Consider the following 19,020-nt stretch of genomic DNA (forward strand, 5'->3'; position numbering starts at 1 on the left):
GGGATGCTTGGTGGCTTAAGGTCAGGAAAGATACGCATCAGGGTTCTATCTTTTACCATACCTATTCAATCTGTATGCTGAGCAAATAATCCTAGAAGCTGGACTATATGAAGATGGACGGGGCATCAGAGTTGGAGGAGGGCTTATTAACAACTTGATTTATCCAGATGACACAACCTTGCTTGCTGAAAGTGAAGAGGACTTGAAATACTTACTGATGAAGATCGAAGACCACAGCCTTCAGTATGGATTACACCTCAACAAAAAGAAAACAAAAACCCTCACAACTGGACCAATAAGTAACACCACAATAAATGTAGAAAAGATTGAAGTCGTCAAGGATTTCATTTTACTTGGATCCGTAATCAAGGGTCATGGAAGCAGCAGTCATGAAATCAAAAGACGCATTGCATTAGGCAAATAGGCTGCAAAAAAACCTGTTTAAAGTGTTAAAAAGCAAAGATGTCACCTTGAAGACTAAGGTGCGCCTGACCCAAGCCATGGTGTTTCCAATGGTATCATGTGCAGGGAAAGCTGGACGATAAATAAGGAAGATAGAAGAATTGACTCCTTTAAATTGTGGTGTTGGGGAAGAATATTGAATATACATACCATGGACTACCAAAAGGACGAACAAATCTGTCTTGGAAGAAGTACAACCAGAGTGCTCCTTGGAAGCAAGGATGGCGAGACTACATCTCACGTACTTTGGAAGGGATCAGTCCCTGGAGAAGGACATCATGCTTGGCAAAGTGGAGTTTCCGTGCAAAAGAGGAAAAACCTCAACAAATTGGACTGACACAGTGGCTACAACAATGGGCTCAAGCATATCAACGATTGTGAGGATGGCACAAGGCTGGACAGTGTTTTGTTCTGTTGTACATAGGGTCATTATGAGTCAGAGTCAACTTGATGGCACCTAACAACCATCACCACCACCACCACAAGATCAATAATAATAATACAGAGACTGTTATAACTGTATATATACACTAATAACTCCATATATGTATGTACGGAGAAAGATAGAGGTTTTAAGGAATTGGGTTATGTAGATCTGTAGGTTGGCAAGTACAACATTTATAGGTCAGTTGGCAGTCTGGAAATTTTGGTAGCCTTGAGTCCAAAATCTATAGTCCAGGTGGCAGATTGACTGGAAAGCCTGGCAAGATATCCATGTTCAGACAGAATCCCTTCTCAATAGGAAATCTTAGTTATTGCTCTCAAGGCTTTCAACTGATTGAATGAGGCCCACCATGTTATCAAAGGTAATCTCCCTTACTTAAAGTCAACTGATCGTAAATGTTAGTCACATCAACAAAATACTTTTATAGCAACATTTAGACTAGTGCTTGACCAAACAACTTAGCATAACTAAGTAGACACATAAAATTAACCATCACGATGTTTTTGTTTGATTTTGTTTTATCATCTTTTTGGTCGGTTGATTACTTTGTGGCACTATAAGAAGCCCCAGTCTCATCTTGTGTATTTTCTTACCTAGCCCTAGAAACAGTCATTTCTCCAGGGAGCCTTGGATCTTTTTATTGGAGAATGGTATTAGAAACCATGATATGGACTCTAGATCACTGCTTCTAGGTTTTTGTTGCTTCTAGCTCTCTTAGCTGATAGACCTAAGAGATATATGCAAGTATACTAACCCATATATGAAAATTTATATATGTAACCAGCCCTACCTCTATTACATTAAATATGAGTTCATACTGATGTTTCCAACTCTAATGCATTACCACTTTCTTCTCTAACCTCCTACTTCTGCAGTGAGAAACCAAATTCCTACCATCTGCCATCCATTTACTTAATTGGTCATTTTCAGTATACATGTACAGAAGTATTAGATCTTTTAATCCGTACCCTGTAGAAGCAACTTTAACAACTTAACTAAACACAGTGTTATGTACAATTTCTTTGGCCTTCAGTTTTACCGACTTTACTCATTGTAGATTCTACCTCCTTCATTGAAGTTTTTTCATAAAATATATTTTTTTAAGTTGGCAAACTTTTATTTTATACCTGGGTTTTGTAAAGAAAAAATGTTCTAATAATTTTTTGGGGTGAATTAAAATCTGGAGAATGCAAATTCAATGCATCATTCCTATTATTTTTCATATTGAGGAAAAGGAGAAGGTTTTTATGGTATCCATTTGGGAAAGTCCCAAAATAATTGAGATCTAAAGGACACATAGAAGATTGCTTTCAAAGATGGCCCTCAGTAAGCCCCAACCTCTGGTATTCATGCTTTTGTGTAATCTGCTCCCTGTTAGTGTGGGCTAGATCTAGTTACTTCCTTTTAAAGAATTTGTTCATGGACCCCTTCCTTCATCTTCAAGGCCAGCAATGGCAGGGTGAATCCTTCTCCTTATTAGAATCTCTGTGACCTCCACTTCTGCCTCATCTCTCTGCCCTTCTGCTTCTGTCACAACTCAACTGGTTTTTTTGTCATCCTCTTCTGCTTTTAAGTGCTCATGTGATTAGATTATGCTCAGCTTGGTAATCAAGAATACTCTCCCCATTAAAGTCAGCTGATTAGTAGCCTTAATTACACTGCAATGTCCCTTTACATCAGTACCTAGATTAGTGTTTGATTGAATAGCCAGGGGAGAGGAATCTTGAGGGACATCTGCAGAATTCTGCCAACTATAATGTTCAACAGAGCTCCTGTTTTGAAGAAATGCTGATTTGTTCCTTCAATATGAAGGCCATAAATCACAGATTCTCTCAGGACTGGGAGGTTTCAGAAAGTGGGGTGAAATAATAAAAATTGCAGATTACTTACATACATAAAGACTGAAATGATTGTGTTGCTTAAAATCAACTCCATTTGGCACCAGCAATGGCAGATACCGGCTACTGGTTTTTTTAAAAAAAAATCAATAAATTCCTGGAGCAATGATAAATTAGAAGGTTCATAAATTGCAGACGTGGCTTACAAGAAATGTGTAGACAAGTTTGCCCAGTATATTGACTATTTTGTCATTGAAATGTAGCCATCAATTATGGTGGTCCCCTTGTGTGGAAGAAGCCAGACTTATGACTGTGGTTGGAGAGGTGGGGAATTAGCCTTTATTAGGCTTTGACTTGGGGACAGAAATCTGGTGAATTACTTATACATTCATAATGCCATTAGCTTTGTATGTGGACAATGTAGAAGGCCCTGTACCTCCATGTGCTTTTTTGCTGGATGGAGGGAAGGGAGGAAGGTGTCATGGAGGGAGTGCGGTGGCAGACCCTGCAGGCTGAGCCAGCCAGCTGTTGAAAGGATACTTTTTGATTTCTCTTATTTATATTATCATTTGGATGATATAAACCCAATCTTCAATAGGTGTCACACTAAATTATCCACCCTCCAGGCAGTTATGGGGATTCTACTTCCCCACAGTCCTGTTCACATAGTTTGTAATCAAACTTCTTGATTTTTACCATTCTAATAGATTCAGTATAGTTTTAATTTGCAATTTTTTAAATTATGCATGAGCGTATTTATAATTGTTTGATTATGTTTTTGTATTTCAAAAGGTAATTGTATTTCCTTTACTGTGAACAGTCTGTTTATATTCGCTGCAATTTTGTTTTTCTGTTGAATTGTTAATTTTTAAAATCAATTTATAGAAAATTGTTACATATTAAGGTTATTAGCCCTTTTTGCCCAAAAAATATTTACCTGTGTTTTATTGACTAAGCAAAGGCATTCAGCTGTATGGATCATAACAAATTATGGATAATATCGAGAAGAATGGGAATTCTCCAACACTTAATTGGGCTCCAGCAGAACTTGCACATAAGCCAAAATGCAGTTGTTTGAACAGAACAAGGTGGTAGTACATGGTTTAAAATAAAGAAAGGTATGTGTCACAGTTGTATCCTTTCATCGTCCTTATTCAATCTGTATGCTGAGCAAGTAATCTGAAAAGCAGGACTATTTGAAGAAGAACGCATCATGATTGGAGGGAGACTCATTAACAACCTGCGTTATGCAGATGGCACAACTTTGCTTGCTGAAAGTGAAGAGGACTTGAAGCACTTACTGATGAAGACCAAAGACCATAGCCTTCAGTATGGATTACACCTCACCATAAAAAAAAAAAAAAAATACCCAAAATTCTCACAATTAGACCAATAAGCAACATCATGAGAAACAGAAAAAAGATTGAAGTTTTCAAGGATTTCATTTTGCTTAGATCCACAAACAACGCTCATGGAGGCAGCAGTCAAGAAATCAAATGCTGCATTGTGTTGGACAAATCTGCTGCAAAAGACCTCTTTAAATCTTAAAAGCAAAGATATCACTTTGAGGACTAAGGTACGCCTGACCCAAGCCATGGTATTTTCAATCCCCTCATATGTCTGTGAAAGCTTGACAATGAATAAGGAAGACTGAAAAATTGATGCCTTTGAACTACAGTGTTGAGGAAGAATATTGACTATGTCGTAGGCTGCCAGGACAAACAAATCAGTCTTGGAAGAAGTGCGGCCAGAATGTTCCCTAGAAGTGAGGACGGTGAGACTTCATCTCATGAACTTTGGACATGTTATCAGGAAGGACTTGTCTCCAGAGAAGAAAATCATGCCTGGTAAAGTAGAGGGTCAGCAAAAAAGAGGAAGACCCTGAATGAGATGAATTGACACAGTGGCTGCAACAAAGGTCTCAACATAGCAATGATTGTGAGGATGGCATAGGACCGGGCAGTGTTTTGTTTTGCTGTACATAGGATCACTATGAGTCAGAACTGACTTGCTAGCACCTAACAACAACAACAATCTGCATATTCATAAAGTCTGCAGCTAGGTGGATGGGGTAGCAGAGGAAGCATATTCACTAATTACTTCTAGGAACAACATATTAGGGTTTATTCAGTAAAAAGTCTTGAAGCTAGATGATATTTGCTCACATTGTAGGTGTGCATCTGACTCTGCTCTTTGGACCTTTGGCCAGATGCCTGGGCCTCACTCTGATGAGATCCCTTGTTCCAGGTACAATTTTCTATCTCCCCCTGAGTAGCTGCCATAGAGAGACAAAGCACATTAATACGAAGAAAGTAAACTTGTATATTTTTGAGCTTCCTTGCTCACAACGGGTCTTCTGAAAATATTAGAGAATGAGCATGCTCTGACTCAAAGAAAGTACATTTAAGATGAACGTGTTTTTCTGAGTTTTTTTTTTTTGCTTAGTGAATATAAAGCTCACAGTTGGTTAGTCTGGGTGCATTCACTAAACAGCTATTTCTCAGTTCCAAACAGAACAAAAACGATCAAAGTCAGTCTTCTTGGAATCAGACCAACTTGTGTCTATCCCCTAAGACCAGGGCAGGTGCCTTCTGTTTTATGCTCTTAAAGTTCTTCTACCTGTCCTTCAGAGCTCTTACTATATTGTGATTAAATAATTGTGTGATTTGTTTATTAATTTGTTTCTCAGTTTCTACATTAGTTGTCAGTAAAATGTAGTCAGCTGGGCAAATCTGGCCCACTGCTTGTTTTTATATGGCCTGTGAGCTAAGAATAGTCTTCAGGTTTTTAAACGGTTGGAAAACAATCTAAAGAAGAATAATATTTTATGACACATGAAAATTACATGAATTTAGAATTTCAGTATCCGTAAGTAATATTTAATTAGAACACAGGCATGCCCACTCATTTACTTGTTGGCAATGGCTGGTTTCATGCTACCCTGGCAGAAATGAAGACAGCGTATGGCCCATGGATCCTAAACTTTTTATTATCTGGCCTGAGAAAGAATTTGCTTGCCCTTGTCCTGCACAGTTGAAAGTGGAGGCTATGTTTGTCTTTATCAGCACTGTATCCAGATTCAGAAACTCTAAACTCTAAAAAATGACACATCTTAAAATGAATAAAATGTGGTAAATTCCCACCAGTTGAGGAATGAATACATTCCTCTATAGTTGTAGAATATTTATATGATAAAATACTACATATCAATATGTAAGACCTATTTATCTATTTATCTCAATCTAGACAGATTTCCAAACTTAAGGTTGAACAAGAAACAAGTTGCAGGATGTTACTTAAAATACGATTTGTTATTGTTGTTAGTTGCCTTTGAATCAGCTCTCACTCATGGTGACCTTGTGTATAATATGACAATACATTGCCTGGTCCTGTGCCATTGTCAAAATCATTGGTATGTTTGAATCCATTGTTACAGCCACCATATCATTCCATCTCATGGAAGGTTTCTCTCATTTTTGCTAACCCTCCACTTTACCTCCACTTTTCTAGTGATTGATCCCCTGTGATGACATGTTCAAAGTAAGCAAGAAGGCTTGATCTCTCTTCTAAGGAGCATTCTGGCTATACTCCTTCCAAGTCTGATTTGTTTCTTCTTCTGGCAGGTCACAGAATATTCAATATTCTTCACCAACACCGCAATTCAAATGTGTCAATTCTCCTTCAATCCTCCTTTTTCATTGTCCAGTTTTCACATGCATGTGAGGAGATTGACATGGCCTTGGTTTGGGTGAAGCACACCTTAGTCACGAAAGTGACGTCTTTGCTTTTCAACACTTTAAAGAGGTCTTTTGCAGCAAATTTTCCCAACGTAATATCCTGTTTGATTTCTTGGCTGCTGCTCCCACAGACATTGATTGTTTTACTCAAGCACAATGAAATCTGTGACAACTTCAATTTCTTTGCCAACAACGTTTTGATATAATTGATGCTAGTCAGAGGGAAACATGATCTAAATTTTCTTCCCAGATGAAGAATACTTTGAGTTATGACTAGTTTTTCCTAAAGGAAAAATAAAATAACAAGCAATGACCTTTGTAAAATACACAATAGCTAGAATAACTAACATGATAGGCCACAGGAAACTGATCCAAGATCAAAGAGAGAAACTGAAGCCAACTAAAAATTAACAGTTTTCTGATAAAGAAAAACTTTATTGCCCCAATAACCATACATGCCATAAGACATTTACTGTTCATTGCTTCCATAAATGTCTGACCAAATTACAGAAACTGTGGGATCAGCTTTCTAACACTTTGACAATTCCTTTATCGGCCTCAGAGACTTTGCGGGTTAGCCACCCTGCCTTGTTTGACAAGGGACACATGAACTCACTTTAGCCTTTACCATCTCTTTCTACAAGCTTGAGATAAGATGAAAGGACTGAAGTGGCATCCTGGACATCTGATTAATATATCTCAGAGAGGTGTGCTTTATTGGTAAATCTCTGGTAAGTGTCAAAGCTATTTTTGACTTAGGGACTAGTTGAACCTTTTCTCAGTAACTATACACATTTTGCCACCCTGAGAATAATTATACTGGACTCTTGCAAAGTCATCATTTCCCCCTGTATTACTTCTTGAAAGCTTGTCTGCAAATATTATTGGATTGCGAAGATAATAAGAATAAAAAGTGCAAGCTGGACGTCTTATCTTTTGCCAAAGAAAACTTCTTAAAAATTAACTTTGATTACTCAAAGAGTAAGGGCTCCTCTCTCACAACCAAGCAGTGAATTGTAAGGAACCTTTATCAATACACTATTTGAACTTAATTTCAGCTCTCTGTTTTTGCGTAGTAAGAATTGATAGGAAGAGAAATTATAAACAAAAGAAAAATGACTAAACTTTAACGAGGCTAATGAGTGGTCATGGGAAACAAACTCTTCCATTGAAATTAGAGATATTATAATTTTAAGGTTGATTATATACGTTTCATTATTTCAATTAAAAATAAATCTGCACAAAACTAAGTTTCTATAAATTCTTATGGGTGAGCCTGAGTATAGCTGCGCTTAGATTTGTTAATTCTCCTGAGGCACTCCACGTTCCAGAGTGGAGCAAGCCAAGCACAGGATGAAGAGGATAAGTGAAGTGGTGAAGTTGTTGCTGTTGTGAGTTGCGATCTACTCAGCCCCTGACTCATGGTAATCCAATGCGTTACAGAGTAGAACTGCTCCATAGGGTTTTCTTGGCTGTACTCTTTACACTAGCATTTTGCCAGGCCTTTCTCCTGTGGAACTGTCAGATGGATTTGAACTGCTAAGTTTAGATGGAGGACCCATCTGTAATTTTGCTTTAATCTGTGCAGATCCTGGGCTCTTCTTTGACTGGGCCAGGTGAAGACCACCTTACAGATGAATGAAGCACCCAGGCAAGATTGCCACCTTCAAAATAGTAAAACTCTGCTTTGAAAGGTGGGGTCTGATGACTTGTCCATTCTTTTTAACTCTGAAAACATAATTTGTTCTGTTTAGACTCAGAATACATATCACTGAATTGTTTTGTTTTTATTTGTTTATTTACATAGTCACACATCACTTCAGATATTTAGTGTTTATTTATAAAACTGTAATATTTTATTTGGATTTGTAAAATTTCTTTCATGTATGTATGCATTATTTGACACAATAAATATTTCTCTACTATGCTATTTTGCTATGTTGAGAAAAGGACATATGTGTTACCATTGACAGGGGGCATGTAAGTTAAACTGTAATTTTCTGTTAGGAAAATTTTAAACATACAGAAAAATTGAAAGAATAGTATGAGGAACAATCACCCTGACACCTTCCACTTAATATTCAATAACTGTTATCACTTTCTAATTTTTGCTTTATTTCTTTCTCTCTGGGTTTCTCTGTTTCTCTCTCTGTGTCTGTCTTACTACATGCACACTCACACACACACACACACACTTTTTCTTGATTAATATAAAATTAAGTTGCAAACATCATAACACTTCACTCCTAAATATTTCAACATAGATAGCCAAAGTACAAAGAAATTCTCTACTTAACTGTAATAGCACATGGTAGGTTTCTCTGAGGTGCAAAACTGCCAACTTAGAAGTAAGCCTGACTGAAGGAACTTTTCTCAGTGTCCGCGTAAGATGCTAACCACCCTCTCACTACCAATATAATGGAAATGATTTTTAATCTGCAGCCAAATGAAAGTCTTGCAAGGAAATTTGTAGGCAGCCATGGAGTGGTGAGCATGTATCTACTCTCATCATGTCCATGTTCTCATCCAACATCTGTTCTGTTGCTTCTTTCACCCTTACTCATTCTTCCTTCTACTCTGCATTATTTAAATATAGCCCTCCTTACACATTGCTCTCCATCCCCTGCACTGATCCTAGCTTATAATAATAAAAGGGCGAGAGTCATTACTTCTCATTCTATCACATTAGCATTGTTCTTTAGTGATACACTACTCTCAGAAGGAGTCCTTGAGTGGTACAAACCATTAAAGTACTCAACCGCTAACGGAAAGGCTGGAGGTTCAAGCCCATCCAGGGGTATCTTGAAAGAAATGACTGGCCATCTACTTCAGAAAGATCAGCCATTAAAAACCCTGTGGAGTACATTTCTACTCTGACTCATATGGGGTTGGCATGAGCTGAAATCGACTTGTTGGCAACTGATAACTCCCAGAAGACTGGGAAGACAAGGTTATTCATCTGATTTTCCTTAAGATCCTGGCTCATCTATTGACTTGTGAGATCACTCTGAATTTTTTTGGAATCTTGCTGCTAATGTTTAAACAACAATACTGAGCCATCTCTCCTAATTCTAATTTCAGTTCTTCAGGCCTTCAACTATTTGTGCTGCTTATAATTCCTATACCAACTTACTATCCATAATTTATTTAATCTTATACATAAGGTACACAAGGTAGAAAGAAATTGAGAAAGTGACTTCTTGAGAGATCAGTTAGAAGAACTATTCCTTTGGATATTACACTTAAAAATTTAATATCGCATTTTGTGCCACAGGCCCCTGACAAGGAAGAGATTGGGGAAAGGTCAAACTCCATTTGTTCTTGGGAAAAGTGCTGGACTGATGACAGGAAAGAAGTAATATTTGTGCAATTCCCAGCCTTTACTGGGAAGAATCTCCTCCCCACTGCAGGAATCTCCTTGAAACCATGCCAAGTCCTTCCCCATGACCCTTGGACCACCTACACATTCCTGGTATTGATTTCAGTGCCCCTCCCTCAGGTCCTCATATAGAAGCCCAGGCTTTCCACTCCTGACAAACCATTCCAGACCTCTGCAAGACAGGTAAGTGAGAGCTGCAGGAAGATGAGACCCACAACAGGGGTTTTCCCTCGCACATTATGGGGGAAGGTATAGGAGGACCCCAGTCCTCGAAGAACATAGAAGTTCAGATTCAGTAAAGGGATGGCTTGGGGGATTAGGGATACAAGTTCCTCAGTTCTCTCCAGAACTATAGAAAAGAGTGGATGTCACCAAGGTCAGTTTATTTCTAGGGGTTCAAAGGAAAAGACAAGAGATAGGGCAGGGGAGATCTCTCCATGTACTCCCTCTCTGATCACCATTCCCTTAGTGATCTCTGATTGTCTTCTCCACACACAGACACAATGCTGTGTCCCATGGCACTCTCCAGCACGTCCTGGATGCTGCTCTCCTGTCTGTTGCTCCTATCCCAAGTCCAAGGTGAGATTTCTCTGCCTTTAACACTGACTTCCTTGTGAATGCTCAGGGACAAGAAGAGGAGAAAACCACCTGTGTAACACATGTAATTGTGACGTATATTACTACATAATCAAATGGTCTGCAACTCCCCCATCATTGCTAAATCCTCCAGTTAACTAGTTGTGGGAGTCATCAGAGTGGTTCAATAACAGTGGAATAGATGACTTCTCATTTTGTCCATGGAGTCTAATTAGTGTTGGGAGGCTGAAGAGATAAAGTATGAAGAGTCAATGATGCATTATAGAGAGACCCCAGTATAGGGACAGTCATCCAGGAAGATCTGACCATTGAAGAAGGGGGAAGGGTAAAAAGAAGGGCGATGGTCTGCCATTTAGAGTGACTGCTTCAAGATCAGGAAATTCTGAAAGAGTTGGCAAAGGTGAGAAGTGGTGAGGAGTGTGGCATCACTCCCTAGGCACTGGCCCCACAGACATTCCTTCAATGTAGCCTCTCCACCTGCTCCTTCCCAATCACCACTCTTCATCTCACCATGTTCCTCTATTTTCTTCCCACCACAGGTGAAGACACCTCAAAGGAGGATCGCTCTGCACGGATCAGCTGTCCTAGAGGCTCCAAAGCTTATGGCTCCTACTGCTATGCCTTGTTTACGACGCCAAAAACCTGGGTGGATGCAGATGTATGTAGTGTGATGTGGGCGTGAGGATCACAGGAGAAAGTATGTGGGAAACCAGAATTGGGTTGCAGGGAGGCCTCCACTTTTCAGAGTGCCTAGGTGGTGAGAATGTGCACCTACCCAGTGAGGTCCCAACCCCCTCTCTGTCTCTTCATTCCCCACACAGATGGCCTGCCAGAAGTGGTCCTCAGGACACCTCGTGTCTGTGCTCAGTGCACCTGAGGCATATTTCGTGGGTTCACTGGTGAAGAGCATTTCAAGCTCCTACACAAACATCTGGATTGGGCTCCATGACCCCACACTGGTGTGATTCCGTTCTTTTCTTTTTCTTTGCTCTCAAATGGCTGTTGTCACCACCCTCAGTCTTTGTCCTTTGTGCCTGCCCAGGAAGTAGTCGATGGAACCCTGGAGCTCAGAGATCCTGGGGGACATTTGGGGGGAAAAGGAGGGCCTTGAGGCCAGCTGGAGAGCTGAGTACTGTGGAGGTTCTGGTCTACAGCTAAAGCTTCTGTGCCTCTTTTATACTTTTCTCACAGTTCTCACATGAGGCTTTGTTATTTAGTTCCATGAGGTCAGGAGTCTGAGTAAACCATGCTGAGGAGAGCCTACATAAAGTAGATATATGTGTGTGAGTGTATATGTGTATATATATATATATTGCTTCTATAGAACTGACATTGTCTTTGAGGTTCAGAGGCTAATCACAAATGTATCACCAAATGTTGTTTAGCCAGTAACATGCTAGTTTGAGTGGTTCTATTGGCCTTGGGTTTAGAATTTGTCAAAAGGAGTGTAGATTTAAGGGAGAGCTTCCCAGAGGAAATAGCCCTGGGGCAACACCTGGAAGAACAGACCAAATTTCCTGATGTTGGAGAGAGGATCAGGCATTTCAGCTAAGGGGATCTGACAACGGGAGTTGTATTGGCCATTCCCCTAACTTGGTTCCTTCCTTTATTTTATAGGGCTCTGAACTCGATGCAGGTGGATGGGAGTGGAGTAGCACTGACTTGATGAATTACTTTGCCTGGGAGAGAAATCCCTCCACTGTCACAAACCCTGGTTACTGTGGGACCGTGTCCCGAAACACAGGTAAGAAACAGTGGAGCAACTTGCTTCTTCTCTCCCTCTCCATTCCCTTATTGCCTGACATTCAGGAAAGGTCCATGTTGGAAAATTCAGTGTTGGAAAAGGCAATGTTGGTTTTTCTTCTACCATCCTCTCTCATCTCTCCTTTCTTTGTGTTTTCTTTACCTTAGTGGGACACTAGGGAAGATTAAAAAGAGGCTTTGAATCCTAGACCAAAATATGGGATACCTCCTCATTGGGTTCACAGGCCCTACCAATACCATCCACCTTACCTCTTTGCCTTTCCAGGATTCCTGAAATGGAAAGATTACAACTGTGAACTGAGGTTACCCTATGTCTGCAAGTTCAAGAACTAGGATGACTGAAGTTAGCAGCTAGAACTGGTTGATCATCATGGACTTGAGACCCAGTGTACAGACCCACCCAGGAAGAGAATATTCTCCCGTATGCCCTCAAGCTAACCTCCTCATTCTGAGCCTCCTTTCTCTTACCTCCTCTCAACACTCTTTTCAAGATCTTCTGTCTGTTCCATGGCCTGAGGCCTCAAAGAGGAATAATAAAATTTTATTCTGTACTTGTGTGTTCCAGTCTCATAGTCAGACCCCGAGGAGGAGAAAGTGGGTGGGGGAGCAAACACTGTGGGTTTTGTCCTTGTGCAATTTCTGTCAGTCCTCAGGTAAATGATGAAATGTAAATTCCTGCTAGTATATTTGTGATGAGGGTGTGGCCCCTGCACATGGAGGGCTTAGGTTGTGGATAGACATTACTCTCCTACATGCTGTACAGCACATACATCCCCCCAGCCCAGGTCAGACGGTGTGACACAGCCCACCTTAGAGGACTCTGATGGTGCTGGAACAGTACTTCTCAAACTTATCAGGGATGAAGTTTTTTTTTTTTTTTTTTAAGTTCAGTCTATCTATCATGAGCTAATGTCAGTAAAATATAATTAAAATGAATTAATCAAAAGTGAAATGGATAAAAGAAGTAATCAAAATACAAGCCCAATTTTTTGAGTTTTTTTTAAAAAATTCTATTGTGTTTTAAGTGAAAGTTTACAAATCAAGTCAGCCTCTCACACAAAAACTTATATACACCTTGCTACATACTCCCAGTTGCTCACCGCCTAATGACACAGCCCACTCCCTCCCTCCACTCTCTCTTTACATGTCCGTTTCACCAGCTTCTAAGCCCCTCTACCCTCTCATCTCCCCTCCAGGCAGGAGATACCAACATAGTCTCAAGTGTCCACCTGATCCAAGAAGCTCACTCCTCACCAGCATCCCTCTCCAACCCATTGTCCAGTCCAACCCCTGTCTGAAGAGTTGGCAAGCCCAATTTTTAAAATTAGCTTTAACATACATAAAATTAATCTATAAAATGGCGATAAAATTTTCTACTGTCTTTCACTTTCTGTACTTACCTTGCCATGGCTGATTAGCAAACTATTTGGATACCAGCACCTGTCCATTGCAGTATGTGTTGCTCTGGACCTAGAGGGTCCTTGAACAGGGACCTAGTACATCCAGTGTCTTGTGCTTTGAAATATGTTCTGGCTTCAATCAGAATTGGAGTTGAGATGATCTTAATGTCTGGCAGGATTTCTCTTAATATATTTGACTGAATAAAAATTTTAATAAATGATTTTTTTGAAGAGGCTTCCCTTGTCTGAGTGAAGGGAAAAATAAAACTTACTATGAATCTGTATTATAATTAACCCCCCCCCCAAAAAAAACCCAATGCCATACAGCCTATTCCAACTTAAAGGGACCCTATAGGACAGAGTAGAACTGCCCCATAGGATTCCCAAGAAGCAGCTGGTGGATGCAAAGTGCTGACATTTTTGTTAGCAGCTGACACTTTAACCACTGCTTCCTCACTTACTGGTTATCTCATTATCTGACATCACATTTACAACAATAGTAAAAAATGTATCAGACTATTTTACACACTAAAATGTACATCTGGTAGTAACTCTTTCATCTGGTGGGGACATATAGCACCCACCAACATTTTCACCTGAGGGACAAATGTGTCCCATATAATATTTTGTGATCTGATGTGGTCGTCCTCCATTTTCTCATAACACCAATTTTCACATAAAGACCTAGTCTTTGGAACCTCACCATGTCAATAAGTAAGGAGTGGGTACATTTATGTGTATTTTGTGTGTATCCATGTATTATTCATATGTATTAATCTGGATATTCCAAGACCTTCTACCTCATTGCCACCTGTACATAGTGACATGTTTCTATTGTGGAAAAAATATATACTTGGCTAATAAAAGTTGAGGACAAATTCCCTCATCTGGAAAGAGGTTTTTATTTGATACATGGACAAAATTATCCACGTGGACCAGGATCACCATAGCATTGTCCTTTAGGGATATTTCTTCTCAAATAAATATATGACATGCAAGGACAATGTCTAATTTTCTTCATCTGTGCTTGCCAAATTTCCTTTACTCTTTCCAAGCTCGGCTGTCTTAACTAAAAGTCCATTTAGTACTTTTTATGGAAGCACTTTTCCATAAGTTTTCATGAATTTATGATTATAAGATGCCACAGGTCTTCATTTTCCATCCTGGTGAAAATAATAAAATAGGTTAGAAAAGTCCGTGCTGATTGTTCTTGTGTCAGCTCATCTTTTTGTCTGAGCTCTGACTTTAGTGCCAGGTGAGTCACTGCAGCTATCAACATCAGAGCCTGTTCTTGCTTCTTGCCTTTGGAGATCCCCATTGTATAATAAAGGACTTTTTTTTTTTTTTTAAGGTATCGTTTGATTTTTTTTGTGTGTGATGAAGTATATATGACAAAAACTTGCCATTTTACATATACAATTTGGTAACACGAATTCCATTGCCTTTATTGTGTAACCATCACCACAATCCATTTCCAATTTTTTTTGTTGCCCTTGACAGAAACTCTGTACCTCTTTAGCAATACCTCCCCACCTTCCCTTCCATTCCACCCCTGAAAACCACTAATATACTTTGGTCTCTGTGCATTTGCATATTCTGAGTATTTTGTGTAAGCGAGATCATACAAGATTTCTCATTTTGTGTCTGACTTATTGCTTTTTTTTTTTTTTATTGCTGAGTGAAATAAGAAAGGACATTTTCAGTTGTAAGTAAAAAAGATCGCACTGTGATTTGGCTTGGATCACGTAACCGAGAAATCTAATTTTAAAGTAAGTTTTGAGACCTGTTCAATCAGGACCCAGGTGCCCTTTTTCTGGGATTCTCTTGTCTACTCTTTTTCATATGCTTGTCTTATCTGCCTAACAAAAAACCCATTGTCCTCAAGTCATTCCAACTCATAGTGACCCCAGAGGGAAGAGTAGAACTGCTGCACCGTGTTTCCAAGGCTGTAAATCTTTATAGAAGCAGACTGCCACATCTTTTTCCTGTGAAGCTGCTGGTGGGTTTGAACTACCAGACTTTTTGGTTAGCAACCATGTGCTTTAACCACTGAACCACCAGAGCCCCTACTGTCTTACATTTACAGCTCAAGGCAGTTGTCTTCAGCAACTGGGAGCTATTGATTCCTCACCAATACCAGAAGGGAGAACATATATATATTTTTCCTAAATTTATAAAAGAAATATCCTGAGGTTCACTGTTTTTTCAGGCAAAAATGAACACGTTAACGTGGTCAAGAATGTCGCACACTGGTGGTTGAATTTAGAATTACTGCACACCTTTAAGCAATTACTATAGCAAAGAGGATGACATTAGTTGATTGAATCACACAACTTATAGACCACCCAGGACCTTGAGGTGCAATCAATATCACCCAAGTCATTGGGAGCCTTATTCTCAGCAGGATGGGTTGTTCTCTAGAGGAACACTTGGGTGCTAATGGAAGGAGGGCTAAGAATAATGAAGCTGATTAAATACCCAGTGAATATTGCTGCACACACATTCAGGCAGAGAATTGCAAGTAGATAAGGCTTGCTATCATAATCAATTGAAGATAAAAAAATGAAAACTGTTAAAAAGTTTTGTTGTTGCTTAGTAGTCTACATTTACTACAGTACTGACATCAAAAGAATAAAAACCCATGTTTTTGTCCAGAGAAAGGAGACATCCCGATTTTGGTAGATTGAAAATCAGGGGATTGATTAGCTACTTTCTTATTGTCAGTTTGCTGTTGACACTTGCCATCCATCAAACATAATTTTTCCAATTTTTATTATACTTTTGGTTGTTCCTTCTCAGTCCACAGTGTCAACTTGCAAAGTGAATGTTCCTTTATAGTTTCCCTTTGATCAAACACTTATATGTAAATATACCATGGTTAGTTTTAAACTTCCTCTGGAAGTAATCAGTCCCACTGATATGTACAGTTCAGATGATTCGATTTTTCAAATCTAAGACTTTTTTTAAGACTGCTGATGTATATTTTTAGAAAAGTATATGAGGGATAAGGCATCTGGATAAGATAAAATAAAAATAATACCCTGTCCCAGAGCAATGAAAGGAAAGAGAATTAGGAGATTTCCTGGGGAAAAAATATGTAATATTGTGGCTTATTAACCCATTTGAAAATTCCTCTCTCTAACTCAGGTTTAGGCTGAACATTGTGGTCCTCACATGGACATGTTGAACATCATGTAAGTTAATTTACCTGAAACTCCAGCAAGACCACTCAGCATCCTTAATCTGGATCTATAAACCAAGTGGCTGCTTAGTGATTGCTTCACAGCACAAGAAATTCATTACCAGGTCTTTGCTGTCAGATATTTTCCAGAGAGAAATACTTTCTGTCTCTCTGAAAATGCAGAATATGAAACACCTTTGCAAAATGTCATGTTGTTGTTGTTGTTAGGTGCCGTCGAGTTGGTTCCGACTCATAGCGGCCCAAGGCACAACAAAACAAAACAGTGCCCAGTCCTGCGCCATCCTTACAATCATTGTTATGCTTGAGCCCATTGTTGCAGCCACTGTGTCAATCCATCTCGTTGAGGGTCTTCCTCTTTTCCACTGACTCTGAACTCAGCCAAGCATGATATCCTTCTCCACAGACTGATTCCTCCTGACAACACATCCAAAGTATGTAAGATGCAGTCTTGCCATCCCTGCTTCTAAGGGGCATTCTGGTTGTACTTCTGAGACAGATCTGTTCGTTCTTCTGGCAGTCCCTGGTATATTCAATATTCTTCGCCAACACCACAATTCAAAGACATCGATTCTTCTTCTGTCTTCCTTATTCATTGTCCAGCTTTCACATGCGTATGATGTGATTGAAAATACCATGGCTTGGGTAAAGTGCACCTTAGTCTTCAAGGTGACATCTTTGCTCTTCAACACTTTAAAGAGGTCCTTTGCAATGCGTCCTTTGATTTCTTGACTGCTGCTTCCATGGCTGTTGATTGTGGATCCAAGTAAAATGAAATCCTTGACAACTTCAATCTTTACTCTGTTTATCATGACGTTGCTCATTGTTCCAGTTGTGAGGATTTTGTTTTCTTTATGTTGAGGTGCAATTCATACTGAAGACTGTGATCTTTGATCTTCATTAGTAAATGCTTCAGGTCTTCTTCACTTGCAGCAAGCAAGGTTCTGTCATCTGCTTAACGCAGATTGTTAATGAGTCTTCCTCCAATCCTGATGCCCTGTTCTTCTTCATATAGTCCAGCTTCTCAGATTATTTGCTCAGCATGCAGATTGAATAGGTGTGGTGAAAGAATACAGTCCTGACACACACCTTTCCTGAATTTAAACCATGCAGTATCCCCTTGTTCTATCCAAACAACTGCCTCTTGATCTATGTAAAGATTCCTCATGAGCACAACTAAGTGTTCTGGAATTCCCATTCTTAGCAATTTTATCCATAATTTGTTATGATCCACACAGTCGAATGCCTTTGCATAGTCAATGAAACACAGGTAAACACCCTTCTGGTATTCTCTGCTTGTAGCCAGGATCCATCTGACATCAGCAATGATATCCCTGGTTCCACATCCTCTTTGAAACCGGCCTGAATTTCTGGCAGTTCTCTGTCGACATATTGCGGCAGGCACTTTTGAATGATCTTCAGCAGAATTTTGCTTGCGTGTGATATTAATGATATTGCTCTATAATTTCCACATTCAGTTGGATCACCTTTCTTGGGAATAGACATAAATACGGATCTCTTCCAGTCAGTCGGCCAGGAAGCTGTCTTCCATATTTCTTGGCATAGACGAGTGAGCACCTCCAGATCTTCATCTGTTTGTTGAAACATCTCAATTGATATTCTATCGATTCCTGGAGCCTTGTTTTTTGCCAGTGCCTTCAGAGCAGCTTGGACTTCTTCCTTCAGTACCATCGGTTCCTGATCATATACTACCTCTTGAAATGGTTGAATATCGACTAATTCTTTTTGGCATAATGACTCTGTGTATTCCTTCTATCCTCTTTGGATGGTTCCTACGTCATTTAACATTTTCCCCATGGAATCCTTCACTATTACAACTCAAGGCTTGAATTTTTTTCTTCAGTTCCTTCAGCTTGAGAAATACTGAGTGTGTTCTTCCCTTTTGGTTTCTCATTTTCAGCTCTTTGCACATTGATTATAATACTTTACTTTGTCTTCTCGAGCCGCCCTTTGAAATCTTCTGTTCAGTCCTTTTACTTTATCAATTCTTCCTTTTGCTTTAGCTGCTTGATGTTTGAGAGCAAGTTTCAGAGTCTCTTCCAACATCCATCTTGGTCGTTTCTTTCTTTCCTGTCTTTTTTTTTTTTTTAATAACTTTTATTAAGCTTCAAGTGAACGTTTACAAATCCAATCAGTCTGTCACATATAAGTTTACATACATCTCACTCCCTACTCCCA

General features: G+C 39.4%; 1 protein-coding gene across 2 annotated transcripts; it reads left to right on the forward strand.

Moving 5' to 3' along the window:
* The first annotated feature begins 10,364 nt into the window (after positions 1 to 10,364).
* Positions 10,365 to 12,555, forward strand: REG3G (regenerating family member 3 gamma). Of its 2 annotated transcripts, XM_049857037.1 has the most exons (5): positions 10,365 to 10,440; positions 10,998 to 11,116; positions 11,280 to 11,417; positions 12,076 to 12,202; positions 12,488 to 12,555. In XM_049857037.1, the coding sequence occupies exons 1-5, from the start codon at positions 10,365 to 10,367 to the stop codon at positions 12,553 to 12,555; spliced, it is 528 nt and encodes a 175-aa protein (XP_049712994.1). The 2 variants fall into 2 exon arrangements, with proteins under 2 accessions (XP_049712994.1, XP_049712995.1); XM_049857038.1 differs by lacking the exon at positions 11,280 to 11,417.
* The last annotated feature ends 6,465 nt before the right edge of the window (positions 12,556 to 19,020 follow it).

Source organism: Elephas maximus, chromosome 17 (genome assembly GCF_024166365.1).
Source record: "Elephas maximus indicus isolate mEleMax1 chromosome 17, mEleMax1 primary haplotype, whole genome shotgun sequence".
Classification (NCBI taxonomy): Eukaryota; Metazoa; Chordata; class Mammalia; order Proboscidea; family Elephantidae; genus Elephas; species Elephas maximus.

Coding starts and splice junctions, on each gene's coding strand:
- REG3G (XM_049857037.1), top strand. CDS start 10,365: ATGCTGTGTCCCATGGCACTCTCCAGCACGTCCTGGATGCTGCTCTCC. Junction 11,418..12,075: donor GGCTCCATGACCCCACACTG/GTGTGATTCCGT, acceptor TTTATTTTATAG/GGCTCTGAACTCGATGCAGG. Junction 12,203..12,487: donor GACCGTGTCCCGAAACACAG/GTAAGAAACAGT, acceptor TTGCCTTTCCAG/GATTCCTGAAATGGAAAGAT.